Source organism: Acipenser ruthenus, chromosome 3, assembly GCF_902713425.1.
Source record: "Acipenser ruthenus chromosome 3, fAciRut3.2 maternal haplotype, whole genome shotgun sequence".
NCBI classification, from domain to species: Eukaryota; Metazoa; Chordata; class Actinopteri; order Acipenseriformes; family Acipenseridae; genus Acipenser; species Acipenser ruthenus.
The window spans coordinates 11,359,768-11,377,609 of NC_081191.1; the positions used below are offsets into that span (position 1 = coordinate 11,359,768).

The window sequence follows — 17,842 nt, forward strand, 5'->3', positions numbered from 1 at the left end:
GGAGGCGCCGGAATGTGGTCAGGGACTGGGCAGTCCTGACATCTGTAGGAAGGTCATTCCACCACTGCGGAGCAAGGGTGGAGAAGGAGCGGGCTTTGGAGGCAGGGGAGCGTAGCGGTGGTAGAGCTAGTCTTCTAGTGCAGGCGGAGCGGAGAGGTCGAGTGGGGGTGTAGGGAGAGATGAGGGTCTGGAGGTAGCTGGGTGCAGTCTGGTCAAGGCATCTGTAGGCTAGTACAAGAGTCTTGAACTGGATGCGAGCGGTGATCGGGAGCCAGTGGAGCGAGCGGAGTAGTGGAGTAGCGTGGGCGAAGCGAGGCAGAGAGAACACCAGGCGGGCAGCAGAGTTCTGGATGAGCTGGAGCGGACGGGTGGCGGACGCAGGGAGGCCAGCCAGGAGGGAGTTGCAGTAGTCTAGGCGGGAGAGTACCAGGGCCTGGACCAGGAGCTGGGTAGCATAGTTGGTGAGGAAGGGTCGGATTCTTCGGATGTTGCTCAGGAAGAATCTGCAAGTGCGTGCCAGAGTGGAGATGTGCTGGGAATAAGAGAGGCAGGGGTCCAGGGTGACTCCAAGGTTCTTAGTGGAGGAAGAGGGAGAGAGTGTGGTAAATTCCAGAGGAACAGAGATAGAGAGATCAGAGGAGGGGGAGGAGGAGGGAAAGAAAAGGAGGTCAGATTTAGAGAGGTTGAGTTTGAGGTGATGCGAGTGCATCCAGGAGGAAATAGCAGACAGACAGGTAGAGATATGGGAGGAGATGGTGGAGTCAGAGGTGGGGAAGGAGAGGAAAATCTGAGCATCATCAGCATAGAAATGGTATGAGAAACCATAGGATGCGATGAGGGGGCCCAGGGAGCGGGTGTAGAGAGAGAACAGGAGAGGACCCAAGACTGACCCTTGGGGGACTCCAGTTAAGAGAGGGTGAGGTGTGGAGGTTGCTCCACGCCAGGTTACCTGGTAAGTGCGGTTTGAGAGGTAGGAGGAGAACCAGGCCAGAGCAGTGCCAGAGATCCCCAGGTCAGCAAGAGATGATAGTAGAATAGAGTGATCAACAGTGTCAAAGGCAGCAGAGAGGTCGAGGAGAATTAGGACAGAGGAGAGAGAGGCAGCTCGGGCACATTTAAGTGAGTTGGTGACAGAATTCCCAAAGGTGACATAAATCATGTAGAACACTTATGTAGACATTGTGAAATACCTAGATTTCCTAAATAAAAATAAAAAAATAAAAAAAATAAAAAATTTACTAAAATAAATGCTCCAGTTTCCATTGCTCCAGCTTCCATTAAAGTGAAAAGCTCTTCTAAATTCATATCATATTCCATAGTGTATCGTTGCACTTAACTTTTTGGAGGCATTTGGCATCTTGTGCTGGTTTTTATCTGGTCCTGCTATAAGCTCTAATGTTGGTGGAAGAGATGGTTTACTGTACTCATCAAGTGAATGTTGTAAACCTGTACTGGGTTTTAGATGGTGGCTATGGTGTTTCAATTCCTCTTGCTGGTCACCTGCTTACCATAATTCAGATATGCAGTATCAGATGTGCAAAGTCTCACTCATTTGGTCTCAGTTTTAGAAGTGTCACTTGAAAATGAAAGTTGCAATGCACGTTACACTACATTAGGGAGAAATAGCAGTCCGCGTTATATTTTCTGGCATTGCTTTACTGTATGTAATGCATTTCATGCGAGTAAAAATGAGATATAACCGTTAATTTCTCTGAAGGTTTCTCCCTCGATATCCCTTGTCCCCCTTAACCCTTCCATACACACAGCTCAGCTGTTTAAATCTCACTTTCTTTACAGACTCACATGGCGTCTAATTTTCCAGCATCTGTGCCAGATGTTCCAACCAACCACAGCTTGGTAGTTCCCACAATGCGTTGGGAGAGAGGAATGTAGCAGGAGGATGCTGCAGAGATCGGCGACGAATAAACAGAAAAATACTTGCATTTCCAGCAAAGATAATGGAACCTTTAAGCTTTTTCGTCGTTTTCTCTATTGGTATGTATGTGAATACATGTTTAAATGGTTTGGCTTTATTTAATTAAAAAAGACATATGGAAAACATGACAATTTTTGGCATAAACGAGAATAGGTTTTTTCTGCAGACCACAAAATCTTTTTTTAAAGGACTTAAATTTACTGTTTTATAAACTGCATACGTATTTTTTATATATATATATATATATATATTATGGTACATTTGATCATTATACTTGTGTGTGCTATTATTATTACTATTATTATTATATTTTAGGCAAACAGTGACGTCTATTGCACGGAAATCGGCCTTCATACACTATTTTAAGCCACGTTTATTTACACATGCGATGGTGTGTGTGTGTGTGTGTGTGTGTGTGTGTGTGTGTGTGTGTGTGTGTCTGTCTATATATATATATATATATATATATGGTGTAGGCCTATTTCTTTAATATATATATATATATATATATATATATATATATATATATATATATATATATATATATATATATATATATATAGCATGCTTATGCTATTTTTCCTTTATGTTTTATGTTAATAAGCTGTTTTAGTCAGATGTTCCGATGTCAAACATGAAAACGTTGATTGGAGGATTGGCCAAAACTTCAGTAGTATATTATTAAGCAGGCGCAGGGCAGTCGAGCAGATGGATGGTGAGTCTGAGGTTGTTACTGTTACGCCGTGAGTTGAAGCCACTCCAGCATCACCTCTCTCTAACAATTGCAGTTTTCTAAGGTTTCTGCTAAACCACTACTGATTTTCTTAATTGTCCTTATTGGTACGTTTTTCACTATTAACCTCTGTCTTTCTGCATGTTTCTTTTTTTAATGACTTTCAGACTTGCACTATACGGCATATTAACTGAAATATGCAATATACAGTATGTTTTACTTCAGCGTTCTTTTGTCTATTTTGGACATATATTTGGGATTTTGTAATAGTTTTATACTTTCACATTTTAAAGGTGAACCCCTTGCTATTACTGGTTTTAATTTGTATGCCTCTTGAAATTCGACAGTGTCCCTAAAACATGAAATATGGTGGGTGGGTCTTGTGTGTTTATCTTTGTATTGCTCTTTTGCCATTTCTATACTGTATAACAAAGTGTGTTCAGGAAATCTAAATAATATATAACATGTTGTACAGCCCTCCTTCCAAAAAACAAACAAAAGCATGCTCAGTATAGACATTTCAAAAGTAATTAAATACATTTTTGTATTAAAGATACCCAAATTTATAAGGGATATTTAATATTTAAAACACAATAAAAATCAGAACTTCAGTTATAGTAGGAGCACGGGAATGGTATAGGCCTATTTCTTTTAAAAATCAATAGGTCTGAAAGAACAGATGGTCATTTGGGTGGGAATGGGAGGAGAAAGTGATAGTGATTTTGATGGGGATTGATGATGTGGTTGAGAGCTACATTATGTTGCCAGTCTTTTAGAACCATGTTATGTAAGTCACATTATACTGTATATACTGTACTGTAGTTTGATTGTTCTCAAAGAAACGTTAAGCTATTGGCAAGTTTAACAGCTGAATTTGAATTCAATTGTAATATAAATTTAAAGATCATACAATATAAGGACAAATAGCTTTTATTTATTCTAGCTGTGTTGACAGCCCAGGTCACTGACATCCTTTTGGGGATTAAGGAAGAAGTTCAGACTCCTTATTGATCCAATCCTTCACCTTAGCAGTTCAGTGTGTGTGTGGTTTTTCTATAAATAAAAAAGGGAAAAAACAATCTGGCTACTTTCTACCACCACCTTCTTTTTAGAGATACCGTTCTCACAAGCAGTGTATAGTGGTGGTGGACACAGAAATGTGAATGTTTCCTAATGATTCTGGTAAAGTTAGGGTTGGGCCTAGGGTTAGGGTAATACAATGGAATACTGGAACAAAATGATAAATATCTTCAGTCATAATCACTGGTATTACCCAAATTGTTGTTGTTACTGTAGGTGCACATCGGAGCCTTTGTATCAGATAAAAATTGTAGTATAAATCCATCCTGCCAGTATATGAAACATACTATTTAAAAACTACAGTCATTTCCTGACTTGAAAGATGGCATGAAAAAACATCTTGAGGACAAACCCCATTTCAGACTTTTGGTCAGCTAACGGTACACAACTATCACAAAGGTACATGTTAGTGAACATTTGCAAAGTTGAATATCTCAAACAACAGGTCTAAAGGTCTTGAATCAAGAGAGGCGTGGTGGTGTACACTTTAGCACTCATTTAGCGTAACTAATTCAAAGCCTGTTTTATTACCCAGTCACAGGGGTTGCCATGGTTCTGAAAACACTGGAAGATGATTGTTTGTACTCCTAAAAACGAACAGGTATTTCCAAATAGCTTAGTAGATTTCATATATACTTGGTTGCCAAGAAGCAAGAAATAGTGCCTTTATTTAATGTTTTGTTGTTCATGTATCAGGTATTTAGTTAAATTGCACATGCACTATACCTTACTTTGTAAGGTCTGGACCCTTCATTAATTCACTGCCCATTTAATATAAATAAGGCTTCTGGTTTTCGGTTTTTATTTCCCATCTCTTCCTCCTTTAAACCTTAATTAATAGTTAAGGTTTAACTGAATACCAGATTGTTTAAATTAGCGACGCACTACTAGAAACTAACATAGTGGAAATGAATAAGATGAATTTGGTGATTAGAGCCAGAATGAAATGCAGATTCAAATAGAATCAGGTGAGACCAATGCACGTTGTTTGTTAAGTCAATCAAGATATGAGAATAAAAAGAAACAGCTTCTTTTGGTAATTAGTGTTTGATTAAGAAAGCGAATCAGCTCAAAATATGTTTAAAGGGACATCACGTGATAAAAAATAAAAACTAGAAGCCCTAAATATAAAACAAAAAATGTCAGTCACCCAGAAAGCAATTTCATAATTGTCTTTTTCATTGGTACCACACATTTCAGTGGTGCTGCTCATCTTACCAACCTTTGGTCATGTTCCTATGACCAAAAATAATGTTTCAATAACAAACGTGTTGATTTTTGTTGATCGATGGTGCGTTGTGTAGGGGACATGGCCTCTGTTAACTTTTTTAATGGAAAGTGTACGTTTTGAAAATGATTGTTCTTCAAAACAAATGTACAGTATAGTTTGAGAAACATCTCAGCCCTTTAACAGTTAAAATAGAAAGTTACTAAACGTATGTGACCTATTGTCAAGTGTTAAATTCTGAAATTGCAACAGATTATATAGTATTGAACTTTTCCCAGGCAAATGCCGTCGTTATGCATTATAAAACTGAGCTGTTGAATTTTCTACATACACATATGTTAATGATTTCATCTTTAGATTTGTATGGGTAACATATTAACTGATGATCACCACAAAGACGGTGTCAAGTCAAGCATTTAAGTTTCTAAGAAGAGTTAATAAGGTTATATAGCCCAATGTGATGCCTGCTCAGAGTAGTTATACTTGCTTAGCTGATGTTCTGTGTTAAACTTCAGTCTCAGCAGGGGTTCAGGTTTAGCGTGGAGCACCATCTGCTCTGTAATGCTTTTATGTTCACAACAGGCCACACATAGAAGATTAATTATTTGCTTGGGAACACAGAACCACTGCAGGGTCACCTAGCCTAACAGCTGTGCATTATGTAGCAAAATCCGGTAACCAGAAGCACTGCATTATTTTATTTTTTTTCCTAAAAAAACCCCTTTCCTGGATAGCATGTGAATACTGCATAGACCAAAGGAAAGCTTTAAACTTTAATGACCAAAAAAGCTGTAAACAGCAGTTACCATGCGTAAATAATTCACACCAGCATTTCTTTTGACAATGTGAAAGGTCAGTAAACGTGCTAGTAGCAAGAATATCAACTCTTCCTTTACTGTTCTGCCTGGACACCACAAACCCAGCCGCTGCAGTGTCCTTGAGGCTGAGAATGCTAAATCTGTAGCCAGTTATGCAAGCTGTCATAGACATGGCTTGCAGCCTCTTCTGTGAAGGCTGGATCTGGAACCTGTTCCCGGAGCTGAGACGCAGTCCTGATAAAGGGTCATGTATGGTATCTGCTGCTCCACTCAGTCCTCACCTCAGCTCTTCAATATCATTAACATGCTCCATGTATTTAAAATCTGAATGATAACTAGAAATCATTTTCCTGTTTACTTTCTGAAGTACCTCAAAGTTTCAACTTAGTATCCTGCTGGGGATGCCTACAGTACTGTATCACTAGCAATGGGGCTATAGTGAAGGTGGGCACGTGTACATAGGTGTGTACTTCAGACTACACTTTTGGAAGCAGAGAATAACTTGTCCAATTGTCACAAAATTTTATGAAATCTAATTGTATCTGTCTTTTTAAGTAATTGATACTTTTTCAGTTACCTGCAAAGAACCAAGCTTTCTTTTTATCCTGCAAGTAATTAACCATTCGCTTGCAGTATGATGATGGATTTCGTTACAGTAAGCAGTTAAGCGTCCTTGTGAGGGGAGTTTGCATATCTGCCGCTGAAGCTTCTAATGCTAATATCTCTCTTTTTTTTTGTCAGATACAAACTCAATTTAAACTCAATAAATATTTTCCAGGCTTGCCTTACACACTAAAGCTGGATGTGTTGTGCTGAACCCCCTTCCTCTGCACTGCATGACAGTTCTGCCCAGTGCATGTCTCACTCTGCGTTTGTGCACCTGTCAATTATCTTTCTCTTCCAGTTTACACTATCCTCTCCAAGGTGCATGCTGACCGGAATGTCTATCCTTCTGCTGGGGTCCTCTTTGTTCATGTTTTGGAAAGAGAGTATTTTAAGGGGGAATTCCCTCCTTATCCTAAACCCGGTATGCTGATGTTTTTCATTAATCATTAGTACAATTTGGTTAACCCCTTGACTGCCACCCGTTGTATTATTTTCTTCCTTCAAGGTCTAAAAGTGAATTTATTTCTTGTACACAGACATTTCTTTTTTTATTAACATCTAAAGTGACTATGATTGTCAAAGTGATTCACATTTGTTACATTGAGTGCAGCACACAGGTGAATCCCTTGAACAATCAACAACTCCTTTACAAGTTAAATAAAAACCACCAAGGTTATTTTAAGGGAAATAAATACATTTTAAAAGAGAGTAGAAAATCCTGTATGTTTGAATTACTCAAGGAGGATGTACCTGGTACATCCAGTGGCAGTCAAGTGGTTAAACTGAACTCTGTTAGAAATATCTACATCATTGAAGAACCCCTTTTTTCAGTGCGCCAATGGAAATTAGGTGTATTGTAGTAGAATACGGATTTGTATAGATGCCCTATAAACTTGTACATACTCTGTAAAATGTTTCACATTGTAGTCAAGCATTTGACTGGCAGATACAATTTCATAAAGGCATGTGTCGCTGAGTTAACTGAACTCCTTCACAATATTTTTTTTGTCCTACTTAAATATGAGTGGATGTATGGATTCAAGTACCTGTAATATTACATAAATTAGGACTCTTATATTGGTCACTTTCATTTATACCATACTTTCTGTTTAATACCTTTTATTGATTGTGGTGATTGCATAGGCGATGCGAGGAATGACCCCATCACATTTAACACCAATTTAATGGGCTACCCGGACAGACCTGGCTGGCTTCGTTATATACAGAGAACACCGTATAGTGATGGAGTGCTTTATGGATCTCCAACAGCTGATCTTGTGGGCAAACCAATTATCATTGAGGTACGTTTTCAGAAGTAGTATTAATTATTTCCCTTCCAAATGTACAGCTTGCCTAATAGTGTTGCATTGTCATTACAATTAATTAAGGTCCCCTACACTTACCAGCTTGTGAGCCTCAACCGAGTTTTCTATTATGTATTTCCTTTTAAAACTACAGCTGTGGCCAAAAGTTTTGCATCACCTAGAATTTTAGGATTGAGACATACTTAAAAAAAAAAAAAAAACTATATAAACATATTTTATATCTTTTATTTAACATAATGTAATGAAAGAAACTACAAAATGATATCGCAAAAGTCTACCGGAAGCCATAATAGTAGTACAGTATTTCATGTTAGATTTCAAAATGTCACATTTTTCAGTTGGTGTCAGTTTTTCCTTAAGTATATGGGAAAACTACAAAGCAGTATGTAATTCAATATGTTAAGGTAACATTATTCAGCAGGTTTCATTCGACTTCATGAAGCAAAGTGAGTTAATTTTATAGGGTGATGCAAAACCAAAGTGAATGGTAACGCATGGCAGGTAAGATTTATTGATTAACTATACCGAGGCCCCACAGCACATCTTTGTGTGAAACATGGTCTTGGCTGGGATTCTTACTGTTTTTTAAAACAATGGTTATTGGACCAATAAGAGTAACAAGTTGTATGAGCCAGAAACCCATACGCAGCAAGCAAACTCACTTTGTGTTTAGCCTATAGAGCAGGGGTGGGCAACTCCGGTCCTGGAGGGCCAGTGTCCCTCCTGGCTTTTGTTCCAGCGTTGCCCTAAATTACTCAATTGGACCAATTATTACCAATTATTGGTCTAATTAGGTCATTTAGAGTACACTTTGAACAAAATCCAGGAGGGACACCGGCCCTCCAGAACTGGAATTGCCCACCCCTGCTATAGAGAAACCATGGTGCGTAAAGGAATATACTGACATCTAGGGAGAGACCAGGGAAGTACGTTTAACACTTTTACTGTGTGTACAAAATGTATGGATTGTATTACAACTGTGGTTGATTGATGGGAAAGAAAAGAAAAAAGATTAAATATCCACACAATTACAACAGGCAATATTACAATAATTGGTACTAGGGCCTCTTTTTAATGCTCTTCATACAGCAGAATTTAAATACTGGCATCCTGTAACTCTCAGGAAAACCCTGCTGGTGTTTTTCCTGAGCGGTGAGACTGACTCCCTAAATATCACTAAATGCACTTTTCCTTGTGTTTATTAAATCTAAACTTACATTACAGAGAACTTCTTAGCAAACTGTGGAAACTGGTTTTGTTGCAAACCTTGAGTAAGGCACAGCACATTCTGTTATTCTAATCTGAGATTGTACTTTTTTCTTGATTCTGAGTCAGATTACTGCCTACAACCGACGTACATTTGAGACTGCAAGACACAACCTTGTCATTAACGTCATGTTCTCAGAGGGTAAGTAAAAACAACTGTGGCAAAATAGCTGATAAAATCTCAATAGTGACTCACATTGCTATCTGCTGTTCACTGTAAAGTGGGTTAAGATATAACAATCCATTATTAAGTCCCCATTTGGGTAATTTTCCCTATTAGCTTCTAAACGTCATGCACACCCTCGCATCAACATTTGTATTGCTGTTGTTTTTTTAAATAATTTCTTTAGGGAAAATCACATTGACTCCTATTGCATTAACATTTATGATTCAGAAGTACAACCCATAGAATCTCCCCATGGGATTAAAAAAGGGAAACAACATGATATTATTATTACAAAACATATTTGTACACTCATTGTAGGGTTTTCAGCAGTCACTAACTTAAAATATATATATATATATTATATGTATTTTATTCCATCCACAAAATGGGCAATGAGCAAAATGATTAGGACTGTTATTTTTGTCTTCACTTTGTTGGTGTGTACAGTATGTATACATATGAATGGGTTTCCTACAACAAGGTTGATCTCTGCCATCCCTACGGCAGTTTATTGCCAACATGAAGGGTGATCACTGATGAGGGTAATTTACAGCCTCACATATGACAGTTATGACTTTGGTCTGTTTTTAATTAGAATAGGTATTAAATAATTGTCTAGACATCAACTAATTAAACTTTGCCTTTCTTATCTGATAGAATTTCCATTAAAGTACCAAGCAGAATTTTTTATAAAGAACATGAATGTTGAAGAGATGTTGGCAAGTCAAGTGTTGGGAGATTTCCTTGGAGCTGTGAAAAATGTGTGGCAGCCAGATCGGCTAAATGCCATTAATATCACCTCAGCATTGGATAGAGGAGGCAGAGTCCCTCTCCCTATAAATGACCTAAAGGAAGGGTAAGTTTAAACATGACAAATAGTCGTATTTGTGTTCTTTATGTACAGTGGTGGTCATGAGTATTGACACACTGCTGTTTCAGTTTTTCACGTGAAAGAACTGACCAGTCGCTTTTTTCTAACAACATATGAGCATTTCTTGAATGAAATCAGTGCTCGAGTATCCTTTTAGTAAAGTAACACTCTGTAGAAGAACAGTGCTTTTGTTGTTTTATTTTTGAGCAAAAAGTTGTAAGATTGGATTGGTTTTAGGGATCTGTCAAACAAGGTTAAGATGTGGTATCGTCGAAGAACTACTGTTAGTGTACTTGACCTGACCTTGATTTTGCATGTTCTTGCTGCAGGGTGTATGTGATGGTGGGTGCTGATGTTGCATTCTCTTCCTGTCTGAAGGAAGTAGAAACTCCTCAGAACCAGCAGCTTTGCAGTCAGGAGATGGAACCTGTCATTAGTTGTGATAAGAAGTTTAGGGCAATGTTTTACATTGACTGGTGCAAAATATCTCTGGTAAGTGTTTTGGTTTAAAATAATATTTTGTCTAAAGCTTCAGCAAAGACCCGGGGTTACTTGCATGTCCGTGACCAATACTGAAATGCAGATTTAGTGAAATAAACCAAAAAATAAATAAATAAAGAGAACAAAATGCACAACAATAATGATTTATGTGGCTACTGCCCTAAATTATGTTTAATAATTTAAACAAATTTAGTAAACTTCCAACCAGTGCTCCAGATAAGGGTTTGAGTCATTGAATAGTTTATTCTTAATTTAGACAGTGTCAGTAAAATGTATTTTGGGTGAGTAAAATGCAACTTTACCTTTGTCTGAGTACTTTCAGTAAATACTGTACGTACTTTAATGCTAACTTATGGAGTAGGCATTAACTACAGCCTTACATTTGAACTGTAATGTTACTTTGAACTACTGTACACAAACTTGGTCTTAGAATAAAAACAGAAACAACAATTGTTCTTATTTGCTTTATTGACCACAAACAATATGGCTGTGAAGCCAAGAAACACAGAAATGTATATATTACATTATACCAGCGCTAAAAGATTGTTTTTCAATTTCCTTCAAAGTAGGGGGTGACTTGTCCAAGGAAAATGTGTCAAATAAATACCTGAAGTGAAATCGTAGCAAGGAAAAAAGACAGCAACTCCCATCAACAAAATCCAGATCCATAGCAGATAATTAATAAAACAAACTTTATTCTTACATTAACATATTAAAATAGTGTTTGCGAACGCGTTTCGACAAAAACATGTCTTCATCAGAGCAAATGTCAAAAAGACACACTTGGTCGCACACTCTGTCAATTTCTAATTTAAAATATATTTTATTGAACAGACATTATTTTCAAAACAAAAAAAGAATTTGTCTACACCAGGTAGTTAATTAATATATTTTTAATCAGAAATTATTGGTGTGCGACCAAGTGTCCGCAAATCAACAAGAAAAATAAGGTTTGTTCAGCCGCATAAAATTAATGATTGTGACCAACATTTAACTTGCCAGTTCCTTAATTTTCTTTTTTTTATTCTAACACTTCAGATGGAATATACTTAACAAAAGGCCCTCATGCACATACTATATAGCCTATTTCTAATATTAAACAAAAACTCTCCAAACGCAGAATATTGTATATAGTATATAGATTTACCTTCCAAAAGTTTGTGTGACAAAGAGGTAATCCTAAGGATCAAGAATCCAGTCACGTATTCACAGTCCCTTTTAAGAAAAAAAGTTTTATTAAATACCCAGACTTATTAGTCATGTGTTTCTGTTAATTCCCGTGGCTACAATTAGCTGTTCCGGCATTTCTATGATCCATTCTCTAGCTACCGTATGCAGTATATTTAGCACTGAGACACCGGGAACCAACAAAGTACAAGAAGCTTGATAACATGCAAACTCAAGCTGTGCAACAAAATTGCTATGCGTATTCTTTTTGCATTAACTTTATATATCGTATGTAATTCATATGTTTTCAATGTGTGAAACACCCAGTACGCAGCTTATCTGAAGCACTGGTACCAACTGTAGAAAATAGAGCCTGTTTAATTGACAAATTCTGAAAATTCATCAGTCCATAAAATTTCTATTGTATTTATTTATTTTTTGTTTAAATAGGTGGATATTACAAAATTAGTCTCTGTTGGTAAGGAAAGGCCCGACCCAGGGAGTGGAGTGTTACCGGATATTGGAGAATACAGCCCACCTTCTGAGTCACTAAAAAGTAGAGACTATTTCTCAGACTTCCTGATAACACTGGCAGTACCTTCTGCTGTTGCCTTGATCCTTTTCATCATCCTTGGGTACGTCATGTGCTGCCGACGGGAAGGGGTGTAAGTATGCAATTGAAATATTATAAAACAAAACAAAAAACAAATTCCACACTGCCAGTTACCAGTTATTTGCACAGAAGTTGTTTTTCTAGAAACTATACATCTGCAAAGGATGTGTACAATTCTTATAGGTTGTAGAGTAGATCTGGGATGATGCTGTATCCTATTAAATATTAAACACGCTGTCCATACTACACTGTGTGTTCGGTTTGGAAAAACGCATATTCTTTGTAGCCATTGTGTCCTAGACGTATTTCTGAACAGTTCAGAACAGGGCAGCAGTTTAATATCCCCCTCTATCATACCCTCTAAAAAGCAGCAAGTAACATATGCGCCCATATTTGTTTTCATGTACGCGTCATTCTTCTTTACATTATTGCACCCAGCCCCAAATTATTATTTTTTTAGCTTGTCTTTGTCCTGTCTGTTTGTCTCTCATTCTTACCATTTGTGAGTGATTTTTTTTTCCACCGGCCCTGCAAAGTCAGGCAGCAAATGCTGACCATTCTGTTCTGTGGTAGATACACATGAGCATTTGCCTCAGCTGGGTCTTCCATTGGCTAATATTTCAATGTTTTCAGTATTAATACTAGTATTTTGTTTCATTTCTAGGCAAAAAAGAAACATGCAAACACCAGAGTAAGTGTCTTCTTTCCTGTGGTTTTATTATTTATTTTTTATTTTGTTTTAGGTTTACTGTCCCCCCCCCCCCCCCCCATTGCTCGGGTCACGCTGGCCCAACATCAGATCCATGCATTTGAGTCATTCATTAAATTCATTTCATGTTTGTTTAAATCATTACTTGGGAAGCTGCTTATATAAGGGAGTTGGTTGATTCTCCACAAGCCCTCAATCATATCTAAAGGCCGAAACAAAAGAACAAAATGAAAATAGAAAACCGTCGGTATAGTGCAAATACTGATCTCAGCTCATTAGATAGCAGTGTAATTCTGGACCTAAATACTGCTTCTACTTAGAAATAATAAGACATGGAAGGTAATCATATTATTATTATTATTAGGGTATTGCCGTTACTGTTTCAAACTAAGGGAGTATGATTACAAATATATTATAAACACTGCTTCCTGAACCTACTCTGTGATAAATAGAAAGCCTTTAGCACGTGGTCTCAGTTTTCTGTTTGGGATGCTGTGATACAGTATATGTTTGTTGGTATCAGTCTTGATATTAAACTTCACAAAGATCACAAAGTGTACACTATTACACCTCACAGAAATAAACACAAAACCCATTCAAAACTTGTACTTGTGCGTGATTGTTTTGCAGCATCCAGTTGGTTCATCACAGTTCTATCCAGAAGTCTACCAAGGAGCTACGAAACATGTCCAAGAACCGCGAGATAGCATGGCCTCTTTCAACATTGCCTGTGTTTCACCCAGTCAGCGGTGAAATTGTACCACCCTTACACCCAGACAGCTATAAGACTACCAGTATGCCACTAATGCAGACACAAACGTGAGTGAAAATATACTTCCTTAAAAACATTTACTGTGGTATACAGACCGCTAGATTCTCCAAAGTTATTTACTCCAAATCTCCATTAGCACTTTTTTTTCTGAAACAATAGTTTAAACATGAATAAAAAACACTTTAAAACCTAAACAACAATTTAAAATTCACTGATTTACAAGGACCAGCATTCAATGCCTTATTATTTACTTGTGTTTTGGTTACTTTATTGGGTATGTTTTTCTTTTCTGAAAACAAAAACATTATTTGAAGTAAACTACTAACATCTTATAAACCATTTCAGCTTGCAACTTCATATTTTCATGAAAACTCCTCGTGCAAAATCTAACTGCATGTTTCATTTTGACCTGTCTCAGAAGCTAGCTGCTGTATTGGGGTCATGTGACTTTTTGGTTTCCATATGATAAATGTGCAAGAAAAATGTGCACTTTCTTCTGCCACAATGTCAACGCCTTTTATCTCAGAAACCATTTGGGGTAGTGACATCATATAGGTAGGGTTATATAAACCCTAAATGCTAAATGTGTTGGTGACCTCTGACCTTTTATGCTGCCATATTGAGGTCACGTGACTTTCGTGCTGTATAGACACACAAAACTCTAAGCTATTGTCTTACAGCATGGTACATGGCTGTATTCTTTTATTTTCTTAGTTAAGTTCAATTACCAGTGTTGTCCGGTAGAAAATAACCATTTAACTGCCACATTGTTTTAACCTTTGGACATTTATTATTTACTTGGACTGAACCTTAAAAGATAACCTTAGTTCTGCATTCAAACCTGTCAATGCAAGTGAATAATGGATTTGTGAAAAACAAAGTCACTGAAACCAAAGACATTTTTTAAAGGAATGGCCTATTTACATATTTCCTTTTTTTTTTTTTAGTAATCTGCAACATCAGACACAGATGTCACAACAGCAGACTGCAGGTCAGTATGTAATAATAATCTTCATTTATCATGTCTCAAAATTAATACAATGCCAATCAGTGCTTTTAGTTGGTGCAATAACTGGACTTTACTACCCTAAATATCATCAATACCTTTTCATACCTCTTCATTATTAAGTTGAAAGTGGAGTCGTCTCTTTAGTAATGAGTATTCAATGTTAAATGTTATAAATAATGTTAAATTGAACAAACAATCACTGTGCTGCTAAAGTTATTAAGAAATAAGTTTAAAAGAAGGATGTCAGAAACATACTGTACAACCCTCGCCACGACTGTAAATTCAAAGTTAGAGCCATTAGTATGATGAAAAGGTTGATGATCGTGAAATATATTATCAGAATGTATAGAATAAGAAATTACATTTTTATCACCATTTGATGCGCGGTTCTCCAGATAGATGTAAAAATATAAGTGTGACATAGAGATGGAAGGATGTATGGCTAGACACACTATCCCTCAATAACACTCAATAAATAGCTAAATACAGCTAATACCAGGTCTCATGGCAGTTGACTAAGCTGTTTATTAAGGACAATGGGAACAGTATTAAGGAGGTGGTTTGGTCTGGCTATGCTCTTACTAGTAATCGTACATTTTAAGCTCCTTCCTGCAGTTTTTTATGAAAATAATCATTTTGCTTCAAAATTGGTCCCTTTGTGGGTGCAGTGGGAAATTGTTTATTTGTATGAGGCGCCCCCTTGTGTCTGAATCAAGAATAAAAAAATGCACAGCATATTGCATAATTGTGCACGGTTTCATCCCCCCTCAACTATGATTGTACATTGCAGAAGCCTAAACATTGTGTTGTATTGCTAATTTTATTAATGCTTTCACCAAAGGACGGAATTATTGTATGTCAACATTCCAGCGACGCGAGGCAAGTATATTGTGTCTGAGGTTACTGAAGCATTAGTCAGATCTGCAGTCATACATACATTTATTTACCAAAAAAACATACTTTTAGCAGAGAAAGCAAAATAGAGTAGAGCTGTTTTCTGTAACTTTCCCTTTCCAACTTGACAGATGCTGACTAATATATATATATATATATATATATATATATATATATATATATATAAACTACCAATACTGCACGAACACAAATAAAGAAACTTTAGTATTATATTCCTTATTGATTGTCTTGCTATTGCAATATAAAGCATCGTGACTCTCCAAATACAGAGCTAAACTGAACAGGGGGCCAGAATATGAATATACTAGTTTATACTAGAGTACCTTGGATTTTAAAACACCATGATAAAAGAACTATGATACTGTTTACAATTTACATTTATTTTCTTTCCACAGGTAAATGGTATTCCTGAAGAAAGAAAACTGACAGAAGCACTAAATTTGTAATTTATTAGAATGCAATTAATTTGTATACACTAATTTTAAATAATATAGACATGCTTTTGCCATTAATATGCTAATTTGCATGATCATACAATAGATACATAAAGTACTTTATTGTTAACATATAGATGTGTTATTCAGGTTTTCAGTATTCCAGTGTAGAATGCGGAATCTGGAAGTATTATTTACATATAGATTAGATGATGCATTTTTTGGAGGATTGATTTTTTTAAAAAATATTTTGCTAATCATTAAAATTGTAATTTCTGTAATAAGCATCTGTAATAAACTTGTCAGCATTTTTTTAGTCTGCTAGTTCTAGAACATTACCTACATGTTGCATTGTTTTGCTGAATAAGCTTTTTTTTTTTTGTGCACCACACGTCTCTGCTTTAACAAGTACTTCCTGTTTGGTAGATAAATGAAGCACTTTTGTGATTATGTTTTAGTCAAGGGTAAATCAACAAATGCTTATGTAAAGGACAATGGTATTTTACCTTTTCTGTATCTTACTAAAATGTTACACTTGAAAAAAACACAACCCATATGCATTACTAAAACCCCCTAGATTTGTAATACTATACTCGTAAATAAAACAATATTATTATTCTCATGCCAGTATATCTAAAACAGAGGTTCTCAATCCGGAATAAGGCTGTGATAAGGCAAATCAAGAGAGACACTGTACTGCAGTGAACGTAAATGTTTAAGCCTAATATTGTCTATAAGGCCTGACCACATTCCAATCAATACATTTTAATCAACATTCAAGTAGAAATGTAATGTACAAGTATTGTCTGCACCAGGTCTGTCTCTCACAACAGCAACAAAATAACATACGTTTGTACATTAAATATGCAATATGTACAATATATTGTTTTACAAAAGAAAAGTATCCAGAATTTCCTGGCACCTGTGTCTGAGAACCACTTATTAAAACTGGAGTCACAAGTTTTATGGCACATAATCTCATGGCTCCCAAGGCATTGTGGAAATGGAATCTGCAAATGGTTTAGATTTGTTGTCTGTGTGACATAACTTGCAGATATACTCTAGCAGGATAAGGAACTTAAAGTTGGGGTTTTGGGGTATTTGTGAAGTTTGAATTTCTGTTAGGAGGTTATATCCAGCTCCTAGATCAATGATCTATCTATACTTAAGTTGGAGTGATCACCAGTAACTATGTATGTCTCTTCCACTTCTGTTTGCTCAAGCATGTGAGAGAAAAAGATGAACAATAAATGTAGACTATTGTACTCAGAATACTGACTCGTAAAACTAAAATTAAGACAGCAACGGAACATGATTTGAAATTCAGACATCTAACAGTGCATGGGAATCTCTTCAGTACATTCGTGTTAATAAAAATACATAAAATGCCACAGAGGCTCATATCAAAAAAGACAAAGTATCCTGACTGAGGACCCATACCAACAATTTTGATATCTTTAGTGAGAGAAGCTGTCCCCAGATTGGGAACCCCTGACTTAAAATAATTATTCTTCAATGTCAAGATAGTACTAGATAATTATTAGGGTCAAGGGATGACCTACAGCAGTAAATACAGACTTTAATTGACTGATAATTAGTATTATTTTGTCGCTTGCAGGAATTATAAAAACAAAATAGGTCCATAATTTAGATATTAAAAAAGTTAAGTGCATTTTGTAGCCTTGCATAATGT

The 17,842-nt window shown here is 36.5% G+C and overlaps 1 protein-coding gene across 8 annotated transcripts; it reads left to right on the plus strand.

The window, feature by feature from the left end:
* Positions 1 to 1,855: 1,855 nt before the first annotated feature.
* sgce (sarcoglycan, epsilon) lies at positions 1,856 to 16,484 on the plus strand. 8 transcript variants are annotated; one of them, XM_033992219.3, is made up of 13 exons: positions 1,856 to 1,995; positions 2,541 to 2,651; positions 6,700 to 6,822; positions 7,545 to 7,702; positions 9,062 to 9,134; positions 9,816 to 10,014; positions 10,359 to 10,521; positions 12,148 to 12,362; positions 12,975 to 13,001; positions 13,650 to 13,838; positions 14,739 to 14,782; positions 15,642 to 15,679; positions 16,111 to 16,484. In XM_033992219.3, exons 1-13 carry the CDS (start codon positions 1,959 to 1,961, stop codon positions 16,159 to 16,161), a joined length of 1,428 nt encoding a protein of 475 aa, XP_033848110.1. In that variant the 5' UTR covers positions 1,856 to 1,958; the 3' UTR covers positions 16,162 to 16,484. The 8 variants fall into 8 exon arrangements, with proteins under 8 accessions (XP_033848110.1, XP_033848112.1, XP_033848116.1 ...); XM_033992221.3 differs by lacking the exon at positions 15,642 to 15,679; XM_033992225.3 differs by lacking the exon at positions 13,650 to 13,838.
* Positions 16,485 to 17,842: the final 1,358 nt, after the last annotated feature.

What these genes read in the sequence shown, in the direction of transcription:
- sgce (XM_033992219.3), top strand. Translation starts at nt 1,959, where the DNA reads ATGGAACCTTTAAGCTTTTTCGTCGTTTTCTCTATTG. An exon ending in GGCAGTCGAGCAGATGGATG is followed by an intron (nt 2,652 to 6,699) that starts GTGAGTCTGAGG and finishes TTTCTCTTCCAG; the next exon opens with TTTACACTATCCTCTCCAAG. An exon ending in CCCTCCTTATCCTAAACCCG is followed by an intron (nt 6,823 to 7,544) that starts GTATGCTGATGT and finishes GTGATTGCATAG; the next exon opens with GCGATGCGAGGAATGACCCC.